At 39.2% G+C, this 16,088-nt stretch overlaps 1 protein-coding gene across 7 annotated transcripts in view; it reads right to left on the bottom strand.

Annotated features, from left to right (window-relative positions):
* Positions 1 to 16,088, bottom strand: part of KDM4C (lysine demethylase 4C) — a 398,538-nt gene that overhangs the window by 303,636 nt on the left and 78,814 nt on the right. For all 7 annotated transcript variants that reach the window (XR_006058671.2, XM_042243436.2, XM_004004373.6 and 4 more), the window contains one exon: positions 3,315 to 3,364. Coding sequence is in view for 6 of the 7 variants with exons in the window: in XM_042243436.2 (XP_042099370.1) it covers positions 3,315 to 3,364 (50 nt within the window). In the remaining variant the exon portion in view is untranslated. The remainder of the gene's footprint in view (positions 1 to 3,314; positions 3,365 to 16,088) is intronic.

The following is a 16,088-nucleotide window of genomic DNA, read 5'->3' as shown; positions in this document are numbered from 1 at the left end:
CCTGCATATCTGAGGTTATTGATACTTTTCCCAGCAATCTTGATTCCAGTTTGTGCTTCATCCAGCCCAGCATTTTGTATGATATACTCTGCATGTAAGCTAAAGAGACAAGGTGACATATAAAGCCTTGACGTACTCCTTTCCCGATTTGGAACCAATCTGTTGTTCCATGTCCAGTTCTAACTGTTGCTTCTTGACCTGCATACAGATTTCTCAGGAGGCAGGTAAGGTGATCTGGTATTCCCATTTCTTTCAGAATTTTCCACAGTTTGTTGTGATCCACACAGTCAATGGCTTTGGTATGCTCGATAAAGCAGATGTTCTTCTGGAATTCTCTTATTTTTTCAATGATCCAGCAGATGTTGGCAATGCGATCTCTGGTTCCTCTGCCTTTTCTAAATCCAGTTTGAACACCTGGAAGTTCACATTCATATACTATTAAAGCCTGGCTTGGAGAATTTTGAGAATTACTTTGCTAGCATGTGAGATGAATTCAATTGTGCGGTAGTTTGAACATTCTTAGGCATTGCCTTTCTTTGGGATTAATGAAAACTGACCTTTTCCAGTCCTGTTGCCACTGCTGAGTTTTTCCAATTTGCTGGCATACTGAGTGCAGCACTTTCACAGCATCATCTTTTAGGATTTGAAATAACTAGAATTCCATTGCCTCCACTAGCTTTGTTCATAGTGATGCTTCCTAAGGCCCAGTTGACTTTGCATTCCAGGATATCTGGCTCTAGGTGAGTAATCACACCATCATGGTTATCTGGGTCATGAAGATCTTTTTTATATAGTTCTTCTATGTATTCTTGCCACCTCTTCTTAATATCTTCTGCTTCTGTTAGGTACATATCATTTCTGTCCTTTATTGTGCCCATCTTTGCATGAAATGTTCCCTTGGTATCTCTAATTTTCTTGAAGACATCTCTGCTGCTGCTGCTGCTAAGTCGCTTCAGTCATGTCCGACTCTGTGAGACCCCATAGATGGCAGCCCACCAGGCTACCCCGTCCCTGGGATTCTCCAGGCAAGAACACTGGAGTGGGTTGCCATTTCCTTCTCCAATGCATGAAAGTGAAAAGTGAACGTGAAGTCACTCACACGACCCTATGGACTGCAGCCCACCAGGCTCCTTTGTCCATGGGATTTGCCAGGCAAGAGTACTGGAGTAGGGTGCCATTGCCTTCTCTGGAAGAAATCTCTAGTCTTTCCCATTCTATTGTATTCCTCTATTTCTTATCTCTCCTTGCTATTCTTGGGAACTCTGCATTCAAATGGATGTATCTTTCCTTTTCTCCTTTGCCTTTCGCTTCTCTTCTTTTCACAGCTATTTGTAAGCCCTCTTCAGACAACCATTTGCCTTTTTGCATTTCTTTTTCTTGGAGATGGTCTTCCTCACTGCCTCCTATACAATGTCACGATCCTCCATCCATAGTTCTTCAGGTACTCTATCAGATCTAATCCCTTGAATCTACTTCTCACTTCCACTGTATAATCATAAGGGATTTGATTTAGGTCATACCTGAATGGTCTAGTGGTTTTCCCTACTTTCTTCAATTTAAGTTTGATTGGCAATAAGGAGTTCATGATCTGAGCCAAAATCAGCTCCCGTCTTGTTTTTGCTGACTGTATACAGCTTCTCCATCTTTGGCTGCAAAGAATATAATCAATCTGATTTTGGTATTGACCATCTGGTGATGTCCATGTGTAGAGTCTTCTCTTGTGTTGTTGGAAGAGGGTGTTTGCTATGACTAGTCTGTTCTCTTGACAAAACTCTGTTCGCCTTTGCCCTACTTTTTTTTGTACTCCAAGGCCAAATTTGCCTGTTACTTGAGGTATCTCTTGATTTCCTAATTTTGCATTCCAGTCCCTTATAATGAAAAGGACATCTTTTTTGGGTGTTAGTTCTAAAAGGTCTTGTAGGTCTTCATAGAACCATTCAACTTCAGCTTCTTCAGCATTACTGGTCCAGATATAGACTTGGATTACTGTGATATTGAAAGGTTTGCCTTGGAAATCAACACAGACCATTCTGTGTTTTTGGAATTGCATCCAAGTACTGCATTTCAGACTCTTTTGTTGACTATGATGGCTACTCCATTTCTTCTAAGGGATTCTTGTCCACAGTAGTAGATATACTGGTAGACGGGCAGGTAATGAGAACCTACTATATAGCAGAGGAAACTCTACTCAATCTCTGCAGTGACGTAAACAGGAAGGCAATCCAAAACAGAGTGGATATATGTATACCTATAGCTGATTCACTTTGCAATACAGCAGGAACACAAATTGTAAAGCATCTATATTCCAGTATATTAATTTTTAAAAATAATTTTAAAAAATTAATAAAAATGGCAGCTAAAACTGCTTAAACAAGTGAGAGAAGAAGATGGACAAGGTCAAGGGAGGCACAACTGAATGAAGGTAGTCAAAAGGTACAAACTTGTAATTACAAGATAAATAAGTACTAGAAATGTAACAAATAACATGATAAATATAATTAACATTGCTGAGTGTTATATGTGAAAGCTGTTAAAAGAGTAAATTCTAAGAGTTTTCATCATAAGGGGAGATGTTTTTCTATTTATTTTGATATTCACATGAGATAATGGATGTTCACTAAACCTATTGTGACAATCATTTAATGATGCAAGTCAAATTATTATGCTGAACAGCTTAAACTTATAACATGTTGTATGTCAAGTGCATCTCAATAAAACTAGAAGAATAAAGAAAACAAAGAGGGACAAAGTCTTAAAAAAAAAAAAAAAACAAACAAATTTCAAGATCCAGTAAAGTATGCTTAATTTTACTAGTCTAAGAAGGCATACAATATTATGCCTGTCCTGTCACCTAGAAACATTCAACTTCATACTTCAAGCACTCTCAGGCCCAGGGGAAGGGGATTTAACACAACTCTCTGGTGAAATGATATGGCAACATGAAAAGTACCCATAAAACATTCTAGAAGCCCAAGATTCAGTATCAGTACTTCTCGGAATTTATCTCAATGGTACAACTAAAGGAAATAAAAATTTTATTGACACAGTGATGTTAAGTACATTATATAAAGGAGAAAAAAACTGGAAATAACTAAAATAGGTTAAGTGAAATCAGCTGACAAAAAACAAAGCAGCCAACTAAAATAATCATGATGATTATGCAATATGGAAAAAATTAAAATTACTCAATGAGAAAAATACTTAGAAGCCAATAACTTGAAAAGAGTAACATTAACATAGTGATATTCTACTCTGAAGTAAAAATCCCTCAGAAACAAAGAACCTATCGTGTAGAAAACAAATAGCAAGCTTACCTTGAGCTAGTCTTTCCAGTCGTTTCCCATGTTCCGGGGGTATTGCATACCTAAAATTTTAAACACAAATAACAGCTTTAGGTTTGTAATTGTTCAACTCGTATCCTAAGGATGTCTATTTCTAAATAATTTCATGCGAAAGAAAAGTCAACCCCAAACTCCACATAGATGAACTAAGCAGATATTAGAGAACCAAACAGAGTTGTATCTCTTGAACACTAATCAGAGGAAAAATAAACTTAAATCATCTATTTCAATGCTCCAGATCACCACTCCAACCACATTTTACACATTAGGGAACAAAGGCCCCAAGCCACCAAACAACTTGGACAAGGCAGCACCTGGCCACAACATGGAGATTAGAACCTCCCTTGTAACAATCACAACACGACAGCAATCCAGGGCTATTTTGGGTTTTATGGTTTTTGTTTCAAGGTTGATTAGTTTGGCCTTCATTTTTAAGCAGAGTTCTTTTTTAAAAACTTAAAAATTTACTGACAAGCAGGACAGAAAATAAAACTATTACAGCAGTGTTTGTATCTCCACCAAACCTTTCTAAGAATATTGTACTTTACAAATAGTTTTTAAATACAAGTTTACCAACCATAAAAAAGGTTGCTTTAATTTACTTCACAATTATGTGACTTTTAAAGTCTTGATATACAGAAAAAGAATCGTTGGGAATTCCCTGGCACTCCAACGGTTGGGACTCGGCACTCTCACTGCCAGAGTACAAGAAGGATCCCTGTTTGAAAAAAAGCAATTGTTCATCCTTGGAGAACAGAAATTCTTCAAGTATTACTCATTTCTAGTTTGGTGTTTTAAAAAGTTAAATACTTGAGTTTGTTTACTGTGAACTTACTAACAAATTTTAAAATAATAATCTTAAGTTAAATGATCATTTCATGTTTTAAATAAAAATATGTTATTCTTCAGACCTACATTTGCTGTTTACTAGCTCAAGATATATTAAGTACAAGTTAGGTTTTTACTAAAATAACTTTTCTCATTTTACTTAACACCACACTTGGTTGCATTTAATGCCACTGATAACATATGCAAAACTTAATTGGATCCAATGTAACTAGGCAATTCTCTAAAAGAAAAGTCAACCATATATCCTATTGCTTAAGGCACTGTTAATAAAAGTATTCCAACTGAACTGGAAGATAAAAATTTTAGCATAACTAAATGATAATCACTCAACATATTTATACAGTAGTCACTTCTTAACAATGTTTAATCCCTGGTTTACACTATCAAATATACCCAGAAAAGGGGACACACACACACCACAGACAAGCAAAACATACATGCTAAGACATGCACATGTATACACACATAGGCATGCACTCATGTAAGGGTTGGACATGGAGATATTTATATTTATATATCCAGATTCACTCTTCTTAAAAAATCATATCAAAGTTACAGTTCATTAGTCTGAAATTCAACCATCTGCTCCCAGAAAATGTTAAGTATAAGTAAATATAAATGTATATATAAGCATAAATATAAGGGATAAAAAATACCCTTGACATAGTCTTTCAATTGGTCCTCACAACTCTGACAAAAATCACATGGCCAACACATAGCCATCACATCTCTAAAAAGGGTTCTAGTAAAAATTCTCTGGAGGTTAATCACCAGAAAGATTTTTGCCATATACTATACATGTATCAAAAATTCTTTAAATTAGACACACACTGAGTGTGTCTCCTCAATGCAGCTTGGGTCACTAAGGTATAATTGACCATTACAGTGGAACCTCAGTTTGTGATGTACCCTTCCAAACCTACCCTCCGTAATATGCCCAAGTCATCTCTGCAAACTACAGATATGACCATGACAAAGCCATGGGTCTTCCATGGCTGACTTACCTGAAGGACAGAAGCTGAGCATTTTGCAGGGTGCACAGACCTGCTGCAGTCCTAACACCTCTTCAGCTGCATCTACTGATCAATGTCCCAATTAAATCCTGGCCTTTGGCTTTACCAAAGAAGCCACTTCTAGTGCCTTTGTTACTTCATACCTCCACTACTTTTCATCCCCTATTTCTGGGCTTTGTATACCCTTACTATCCCTGTCCAGCCAACAAAACCACCACTTATTTTTCTCACCCAGCTTTAGTCACCCCCAGGGAGAGACCCACACTCCTCCTTTCACTCTATCAACCACACAGCAGATAGCCTTCCATCATGGAACTCAGAATTTAATGTTTTTTCACTTTTCTGTCTCCTTTTCTCCCTTCAAACTCACTAGGGGTAAGGACCAGTGTCTCTTCTGGAACAGAGCACCAGAAAAGCAGATGCTCAGAAAGTGTTTGCTGACTTTTGTGGGCTCTCAAATGATGAATCATGTTCCTGATGAAACATGTGGAAGGAAGGATGGAAGATGTGGAAGGAGAGGAAGAATACAGGAAGAAGAAAAAAATCATCAAAGTGAGAAACTAGAAGCACAGGTAAGAAATTATATAAGCCAATACCTCATTTCCTAAATACAGGGTCAGCCTGGCATACTCAGGACAACTCTACCAGTTTCAATTTCCCAATTCGTTCAAATGTCTAATTCAATCAAATCTTTCTCCCAGGACTCTGTACTTTCAGCGTGGACTCCCCATTTTGCCTTCCCTTTTCTTCGTCCCCTGTGGATCTCACCCAGGGCTCTAGTGCATAAAAAATCCATGGACTGTGAAGGACAAAGTGTGCTCACAAAGTAGGCAAGACTGGGGGACCTAATTTCCACTTAAATGGCATGGAAATGGCTGGGTCTGCCCTCAGTAGACCATTACCATCACTAAACTATCTCCTTGGGCAGCTACAGACCTCGTATCACTATCTTAGCATAAAAACCTTTCTTCCTTACTGCTTGGCTTTCAAGATCCCAATCCCCAAACACAATTTAGCCACAGCCACAAATATCAGCAGTCCACTCCCAACAGTCTGGACTATGAATTATTCCCTCCCTCACAGGGGTTTTGACCTCACTTCTCACCACAAACGGCCTCTCCTTTCTGCTTCAAAACTCAACCACCCAATCCCTGCCCAGATTCCACCTCCTCGATGAAGCTTTCTTTGACCACCGGAAACCTCAGCAATGCTACTTCTTTGATACCTTCCAGAGACCTTCCATTATACTTCTTACATAGTGTTTATCATCTACTGCTTTCCACAGCTAGCTGTTGTGTGGTGTGAATAAATCACTTTTGTGTGGATAGGCACCATGTTCTCTGACAGAACACCTACCACCACACAGAAATTTTCAAATAAATTATCCCTTTTAACCTACATAGTACAGTGAGAGTGCCTGCTTCACAACTGGATACTTTGTGCCACCACTGCTCAGTTAGGCAACTAATTCTTAATTCTTTGAAGATATAAGTATGTTTTATACTTCTCTGTATCCTTTGAAAACCACCATATAAGATGTCTACCAATGCATACCCACACATGCATATTGGTTTGCTGAAATTACTAACTGTCCATTTAACCTTTAGGACAGTGTATTTGTTTCAGACATAGTGAGTATGACAAACAGTTCTGCTAACATTAAGAAACCATGAATCACTAATAAACTAGTGACATACTAATTAGATATTTTGTTTAAAATTAGCATCTTTTATGAATTGGAAGGACAAGAGATCTAATCTGAAGGCCAAGGAAAACAGAATAATCCTTCTAAGCACGTCTTTGGGTGGTTTACTCAAAGAACAGACCTAAAGTGATGTTATCTTGGTGGCTGTAACTTACACATATTATCTTTAACTGAATAGTATCAGGCTGAGATTTCAAACTGTCAGCAGGTGAAACTGTTTTTCAATTGGTACTAGATCTATTTCTTTGATTTAGGATTTCTCTATGAACTGGTATTGCTCATTTCAAGATATGTTCACACTGTTAGTCCATCAGAAATGTTTACCAGCACTACTCAGAGGGTAACTCCCATTTCTCTGATAATCCCCGATGTCCCCCTAATTTCTCTCAGGAAACCATCAAGGGCAGTTTCACCAAGCCGAAGGCCACCAAGAGGAGCTCCATTTCCAGGTCCAGGCCACACTCAGGCAGGTCAGTCCTGAAACAGCACAGACCTCAGCTCCCTTCCCCTGAAGAAGGCTATGTGTGAAGTCGCCCTGCCCTCCTTTGCATATATTTCCTCTTCTTCCTGCTGTTTCACTCTGTCATCTCACATGAAGATTCAGGCTCAAGTCCCCAAAGATTAGTTTTCTGACAGACAACTCTAAATTGCCCTTCCTTCTTTTACGAGCATAAGCAAGTTATACTTTCAATAGTTACTAAAGTGTTGAAAGCTGAGTGAAAAGAAAAACTGACCAATAAAATTATATCGCTCATCACAGCTACCATTATCAAGCACTTATAATATGCCAAACCTCATGCTAAGATCCTCTGATTAAAGTTCTCTTACTAACACCTCCATTTTAACTGATGATGAAACTAAGGCTTAGAGGGATTAATTTTGTTAAGCAAGATCGATGATAGACTGGTACCCAAGCCCAGATCTGAGTCTAGAGCCCAGGATATGCTCTCCAGCCCCATATCCAATCCTGTTTCCTGATCAGTCACACCAAGATGCCAAGAGGAAGGAAGTGACAGGGGCTACCTAGCCCATCCCTTCCAAGGAAAACCCACACCATTTTCAATGATCACTGCAATTACTGCAGAGTGAGCCAACTTTTGGAAGTAAAAGTTTTATGCCTGCTATCAGGCCAAAAGCCAATATTCACACAGAATACTTGTCCCAGCTACCTTTCTTAGATTACCCACTTTTAAAACTCGCAACTGAAAAAAATCACTACCTTTGAAACTAAAGTAATAGTATATACCAGGCAAATGATAATGACATTTTAAATGCAGTGCAATTACAAAAAACAAAGCCATCAAATCACTACTCAAAAGTTTTCTTTGGTTCTTGTTACAAAAAGCTTCATGAATCAAAAAGTACCTAAATTATATTTCACAAAACTCAATATTTCTGAAGTAATTTATAATATACTTTTTAATTAAGGCCTATTTCTAATTGTGTCAAAAAGGTTGAACTATAGATTTTTATATGTGTGATTATGTTACATTTTCACATTACTGATGATGTTAACAAGATTCACCATTTATTCATTTATTAAAGTTTAAGCATTAATATTTTTTATTATGAAATCTCGTTAGCTACCTGTGGAAAACAGAACACTGCTTACTTCTTTTCAGTTCTTAAATGGAAACAGACAAATGTGAGAAACAGAAAGTGCGACTACAAGGGGTGCTTTGGTGGTAACCACCCCCCACCCCCACTGCTGGACGAGGCCCTCAGCACCTTCAGCAAAGGGATGCTCCTTGTCCCCACGTGACACTCACCCAGGGTCTAGTTCCTTTCTTCATGACCATGCTCCCCAGAGAGGGAGGGAATGGTAGCCCATACGCAATGAGTGCTCCAAGCCGGAGTATTGAGCCCTGACCCTCTTGCCTCCATTTGGGACCCTGAGGCCCTGTCAGGGCCAGAGCTGCCTCTGGAATCAGCCCAGGGTTTGAAGGCAGTCAACTTCCCCTTCTGCCCAGTCCTGCCTTCCTCCCTCCCCACAGCGGCTGCTTACAGAGCACTATCCTAGACACCGCCAGCACACACACGAGTCTCAAAATTGAGCAACACAAGCTACAACAAACAATTACAATGCACATGTTTGTAAGGAGGTGTCACTTAAGCATTCGACCTGCAAATGCAAGCTGGGCATCTCTAACTATGACCTGGAGGATGAGGTGTTTGACCTGAGACCCTAAGGGACAAGATACAAAGCCCCTGAGAAAAGGAATTCAGCCAGAGCTTGGCCTCACCCTATGCCATCTGTGGCCCATTTCCTGACAGAACAATTAGACAGAAAAAATAATATCTAGCAGCCACATGTGTAGGCTGTCATAAGTGAGACAACTGCATCAAGAAAAAGGTATTAAAAAGTATTAGTTGATCATCAACTATAGACAATAGTAAAGAAATCTTTATGTTTTAATACTGATCTCTTCAAAGTACTCAACAAATAATACATTCAGTAGTGACGTGGATTTTGAGTAAGGGATGACTGATTTCCTGTTTTCTGCGGCATCCCACAGGGCATCACGGTTTCCCAAGGGGACCTGAAGGAAGGAGTTGCTGAGGGAGAGTTTCATGACACACATTTCAGGCAGGTCATCTCTGCTTTTATTTTCAAATTTTATATAATTTGACCTTCTGAAGAAATTTTCATTTATGTAAAGTTTGAGAACCTCCATGCTAGGCCAGTGTTTTCCAAAGTGAGAACCCATCACAGGAAAATTCTTTCTGGTTTACACATGAATACTCAGAGTAAGAATTTGATTCAAGTAAGACTAGGAATGCAATAAAATTTTCCTAAGAACAGGTGTTATGCTACTGCTAGAAAATAAAATGGAGTGTGCGGGTACTAAAAGCTATGCTTATGAACTGTAAGTTTCCTAAAGACCATTCTGTCTTATTCACCAAGACCAGTATCTGACCAGTGGGTGACTCCATAAATATTTAATGAACAAACAGGAAACAAACCAACAAACAAAACCAAAAATCACCAAACACAGATGTAGTGTTTTGCAGAATCAAGCATTAATATAACAGAAACAAAATGCCATTTCAAGAAGAATAAAAAAATAGTAACTTCAAAAATTGGTAATAAAAAACATGTCCATATGAAATTATTTGTTCCTATCAAAAATTTACCAAAACCAGTGTTTTCCCAAGGAAAAACAATCTTACCATATATGGAAATCTTCAGAGGATGGTATATTTTTGAAGTGATCATTTATTCAAAGGATAATTATTTCATCCATAAGAAAAAGTATCACTAGCTTAAAGAGTTTCACTACAATTGGCTTACAGAGTTTTAACACAATTAACTCCAACAAAGTACTGAAGCATTTTCAAGCAGATTTCTTGTGATTGAACTTTAATCTTCAAGGGAAAATTACCTACACAGCTACTTTACAGTTGGAAACCTCTTTGAAAATTGAGAGGCTTTCAAAAGTGCACATTACCCAAAGCAACCGAGCTACCCAACGACAACTCAAGTAATATTTAAAACAAACAAACCAAAAAAAAGTACACAGCCTTAAATTTCAAAAAAAGAAGTATTCACTTACATGCGGATTTTTTTTCTTTTTTTTTTAAAGACACCAGTTCACAGAAAAGGAGATCAGACTTGTGGTTACCAGAGGCAGAAGGTGAGGAGAGGCAGAATTGGAGGAAAATGGTCCAAAGATACAAACTTTCAGTTATAAGATAAATAAGGGATGCAATGAACAACATGACAACTGTAACAACAATGCTGTATGATATACAGGAAAGTTAAGACAGTTAATCCTAAGAGTTCTTATTAGAGTGTAAGAAGAATTTTTTTCTTTTTTCTTTTTTCTTTTTACTGTATCTATATGCGAAAATGAATATTAGTGGAACCTACTGTGGCAATCACTATGGACAAAGCTAGTGGAGGTGATGGAATTCCAGTTGAGCTATTTCAAATCCTAAAAGATGATGCTGTGAAGGTGCTGCACTCAATATGCCAACAAATTTGGAAAACTCAGCAGTGGCTACGGGACTGGAAAAGGTCAGTTTTCATTCCAATCTCAAAGAAAGGCAATGCCAAAGAATGCTCAAACTACCACACAACTGCACTCCTCTCACACGCTAGTAAAGTAATGCTCAAAATTTTCCAAGCCAGGCTTCAACAATACGTGAACCATGAACTTCTAGATGTGCAAGCTGGATTTAGAAAAGGCAGAGGAACCAGAGATCAAATTGCCAACATCTGCTGGATCATCGAAAAGCAAGAGTTCCAGAAAAACATCTATTTCTGCGTTATTGACTAAGTCAACACCTTTGACTGTGTGGATCACAACAAATTGTGTAAATCCTTAAAGAGACAGGAATATGAGACCACCTGACTTTCCCCCTGAGAAATCTGTATGCAGGTCAGGAAGCAACAGTTAGAACTGGACATGGAACAACAGACTGGTTCCAAATCAGGAAAGGAGTACAGCAAGGCTGTATATTGTCACCCTGCTTATTTAACTTATATGCAGAGTACATCATGTGAAATGCCACGCTGGATGAAGCACAACCTAGAATCAAGATTTCTGGAAGAAATATCAATAACCTCAGATATGCAGATGACACCACCCTTATGGCAGAAAGTGAAGAAGAACTAAAGAGCCTCTTGATGAAAGTGAAAGAGGAGTGAAAAAGTTGCCTTAAAACTGAACATTCAGAAAACTAAGATCATGGCATCTGGTCCCATCACTTCATGGGAAATAGATGGGAAACAGTGGAAACAGTGTCAGACTTTATTTTGGGGGGCTCCAAAATCACAGCAGATGGTGACAGCAGCCATAAAATTAAAAGATGCTTGCTCCTGGGAAGAAAAGTTATGAGCAACCTAGATAGCATATTCAAAAACAGAGACATTACTTTGCCAACAAAGGTCCGTCTAGTCAAGGCTATGGTTTTTCCAGTGGTCATATATGGATGTGAGAGTTGGACTGTGAAGAAAGCTGAGCGCCGAAGAACTGATGCTTTTGAACTGTGGTGTTGGAGAAAACTCTTGAGAGTCCCTTGGACTGCAAGGAGATGCAACCAGTCCATTCTGAAGGAGATTAGCCCTGGGATTTCTTTGGAAGGAATGATGCTAAAGCTGAAACTCCAATACTTTGGCCACCTCATGCGAAGAGTTGACTCATTGGAAAAGACTCTGATGCTGGGAGGGATTGGGGTCAGGAGGAAAAGGGGACGACCGAGGATGAGATGGCTGGATGGCATCACTGACTCAATGGACGTGAGTCTGAGTGAACTCCAGGAATTGGTGATGGACAGGGAGGCCTGGCGTGCTGCAATTCATGGGGTCGCAAAGAGTATGAGCGACTGAACTGAACTGAAGAGCCTGTGGTGATGAGCCTTACCAAGGTGCTGTGGGGCTGCTCTCAAGAAGCCAAAAGTATCCTTGAGGAGACAAGATCAAAACACACAAATCAATGAAAAAAAAAAAAAGTTCTAAGAGAACAGGACATAACAAAGTGGTAAAACTGATTGTTAAGATATTTAATACATAAATCATAAGAGGGCAATGTTGGTTCAAGTCATCAGAAAAAGAAACTTATAAACTATATATATATTCTTTAGTTTTCAGTTCAGTGTATAAAGAGGACTTTGTCAACTGCCTCTGCTTCAAGTAAAAGTCAATGATCAATTGCTAGAAATGCTTTTATAATAAGTTAAATAAGCATACATTTTAATAACTTTAATATCCTAAATATTTTTCATCTTAAGAAAATACTCCAAAGGACATCTTTTCAAATCTCATAGAAAATAAATTAAGAGCTCCATCAGTCCTGGGTGTTCTTTGGAAGGAATGATGCTAAAGCTGAAACTCCAGTACTTTGGCCACCTCATGCGAAGAGTTGACTCATTGGAAAAGACTCTGATGCTGGGAGGGATTGGGGGCAGGAGGAGAAGGGGATGACAGAGGATGAGATGGCTGGATGGCATCACCGACTTGATGGACGTGAGTCTGAGTGAACTCTGGGAGCTGGTGATGGACAGGGAGGCCTGGTGTGCTGCAATTCATGGGGTTGCAAAGAGTCAGACACGACTGAACTGAACTGAACTGAAGTTAATTGAACCAGTTTTCCTAAGATTTTTAAGCAAATATCTGAACTTATTTGGGACTTTTCTTTGTCTGTTAACTGTAGGAGACTGGGTTTTACTCCCGTTGTGCAGCAAAATTCAGGTAAGAACATCCACCCTCTCCTCCAAACACAAACATGGAATTCTGATGGGGGCTGCCATTCTTCATGTCTCTGCCCTCACCACCACAGAGGCAGGCCTGTGACCAAGCCAGGACAATCACAATACTTTCCAACCCTTGGCCTAAGCCTCAGTGATTACACAAGAGACTGGAAGAGAATCCATGCCAGGAAAATTCATGGCCCTCCCCGATGGGGCAGCTTTCATGCCTGGTGACACAGGGAGGATTACAGAAGCCAGGGAGAAAACTGAAGGCAACACACAAGGAGAAGTGGGCCCAGGATCCAACACAGCCTGGCAACTTCTAAGGGGTCCAGCTGTTTCTGTCCATTCGTGAATGCATGAGTCAACTAAATTCTCCTTTTTGGCTAACCTAACTTTTAGTTTATATTTCTAGTAGCCAAGACAATTTCAACAAAACCTTCTCAATCCAAAGAAATTCAATGCAGACATTATTATATTTTTATGTAAAAAGAAATCCAAATAACATGAAGAAATTTATGAAGTATAAAAACTAGCTGACCAAGAGTACTAGAAAGAGTAAAGAGGACTGTGTTATAGCCTTCAGGGGTTAGGCTGGTCCTCATCCTAGCAGTTCTTGTCCGATAGGCTTTATTTTTCCATTTATTTTTAATTGTAGGATAATTGCTTTACACTGTTGTACTGGTTTCTGCCATACATCAAGATGAATCAGTCATAGGTATACATATGTCCCCTCCCTCTTGAACCCCCCTCCCACCTCCCACCCCATCCCACCCCTCCAGGTTGTCACACTGCACCAAGTTGAGCTCCCTGCCTCATATAGCAAATTCCCACTGGCTGTCTACATTACATATGGTAATGTGCATGTTTCCATGCTACTCTCTCCATTCGTTCCACCCTCTCTTTCCCACTCCCACCCCATGTCTACAAATCTGTTTTCTATGTCTGCATCTCTACTGCTGCCCTACAAACAGGTTCATCAGTACCATTTTTCTAGATTCCATGTATATACTTTAACATATGGTATTTGTTTTTCTCTTCCTGACTTACTTCACCCTGTAAAACAGACTCTAGGTTCATCCACTTCACTGGAAAGGTCTGATAGACAAAGCACTCTTGGCTCTCAACAGGGACAAACTAGCTTTTTTTCCAAAGCTTCATTTGAGGGAACTGAATGTGAACAGACATTTAAATAAAAAATTATCACTCATTCCCTGAGGAAGACAAAATCCTCAAGGTAAAACACATTCTTTCTAAAATGTGGGATTTTCTAATTTCAAGCAGATTTCCAAAAGCTATCTAGAGAACAAACCTGAAGCAAATAAACCTGGGCCACTGGCTTCTCCCACTCTCACCTACAATGGTCCTCCCAACTGAATAACTGCTACGAACTATCACATGATTGGAATCCAGCCACATTTTACCCTTCTGAAAATCTCTCTTATGCCATAGTTTTCTCCCAAAATATAAGAGGCTGGTTTCTCTTTTGGTTCTGCAGAAAATCCCATTAAAAGAAAGCTGGTGCTATAAAATAAAAAATAAAAAAAAAAACAAGTACTCTTTCTTCTTGCATATTCCTTCATCTTCACTATTCACTTTTCACTTTAAATCAATGGGAAGATTTGATTAAATCAAGTTAAAATCCCAGCTGCAAGACTCACTAGTCCCCCAGATAAAGAAGTTAAGGCTCTGAAAGTCAGTTTGAGAGTCCTCAGTTTAAAAATGGGGCAAAAAAACACCTACCTGAAACACCTGTTGTCTGGCTTACCTGAGATGATTTCTTAAACTGATTAGCACAATTCCTGGCACACAAAAAGAGGTACACATGAAATGAACTGCAGTCACCAAAGATAGAGAACATACTTCATCATCCTAATCAAGCTCTACACCTTAAAAAGTAAGCTTACAAGCAATGAACACATTCGGTGTCACAGAAGTAACAGCTATTTTCCAGCCTACTTGCAGAAGTGCAATTAAAAAAAAAAAAAGCTTCTTTCCTATATGCTCAAGTCAAAGAAAAATTTTTATTACACAAATATTGAGTAACATATATTTTCTACAAAGTGGTTTCTAAACTAAACAGTCTGAAGAGGATGAAGAGAAATACAGAGGAATAAAGATAAGTAAGTTAGGTAACATTTGTGAACCACTATATCCGGTAGAGTAATTAGCAAGGCTAGCATCACTAATGGAGAAGGCAATGGCACCCCACTCCAGTGCTCTTGCCTGGAGAATCCCATGGACGGAGGCGCCTGGTAGGCCACAGTCCATGGGGTCACTAAGAGTCGGACACGACTGAGCGACTTCCCTTTGACTTTTCACTTTCATGCACTGGAGAAGGAAATGGCAACCCACTCCAGTGTTCTTGCCTGGAGAGTCCCAGGGATGGGGGAGCCCAGTGGGCTGCCATCTACGGGTTCGCACAGTCGGACATGACTGAAGCGACTTAGCAGCAGCAGCAGCAGCAGCATCACTAATCCTTGTTTTCCATGAACTACACAGTAAATAAATTTGCATTAACCTTCTGATTTTTCCCTAAGAGTTAGGATTTGATTCAACAGTCTCTTTTCATTTAAATGGTTTACTGGAGATCTTGTAGGTGGTGATGGTGGTGGCTTTAAGTGAAAAAGTAGTTACAAGGAAATAAGAATCCTGAAGGAATTTACAAGCTCCTGCTATGCTTATCAAGGGTATCAAAGGTATTAATACAAGTTTAGAGTTCCTGTATGAGAACCCACAGTCATCAGTCAGTGAGTGACAAGACACTGCATCTCATCACTTCAGGAAAACGCGTTGAGATCTACCTTCAAAATCACAAGCACCAGACCTCCCTGACACTCTCCTCAGAGAACTCAATGTTAAGCAGGGGTCTTTGGGACTCACTGTCTGGACTGCAGAGATGGATGTGTGTACACCAGTGTGGCTGTGTTTATCTCCAAGTCAGGCTGAGGTCTAACTAAAGTATCATCCATTTGACCAATAAAAATA

This window comes from Ovis aries, chromosome 2, assembly GCF_016772045.2.
Source record: "Ovis aries strain OAR_USU_Benz2616 breed Rambouillet chromosome 2, ARS-UI_Ramb_v3.0, whole genome shotgun sequence".
Lineage (NCBI taxonomy): Eukaryota > Metazoa > Chordata > Mammalia > Artiodactyla > Bovidae > Ovis > Ovis aries.
The sequence above is the reverse complement of the archived record's forward strand: the minus strand, read 5'-3'. Positions and strand labels throughout refer to the sequence as shown.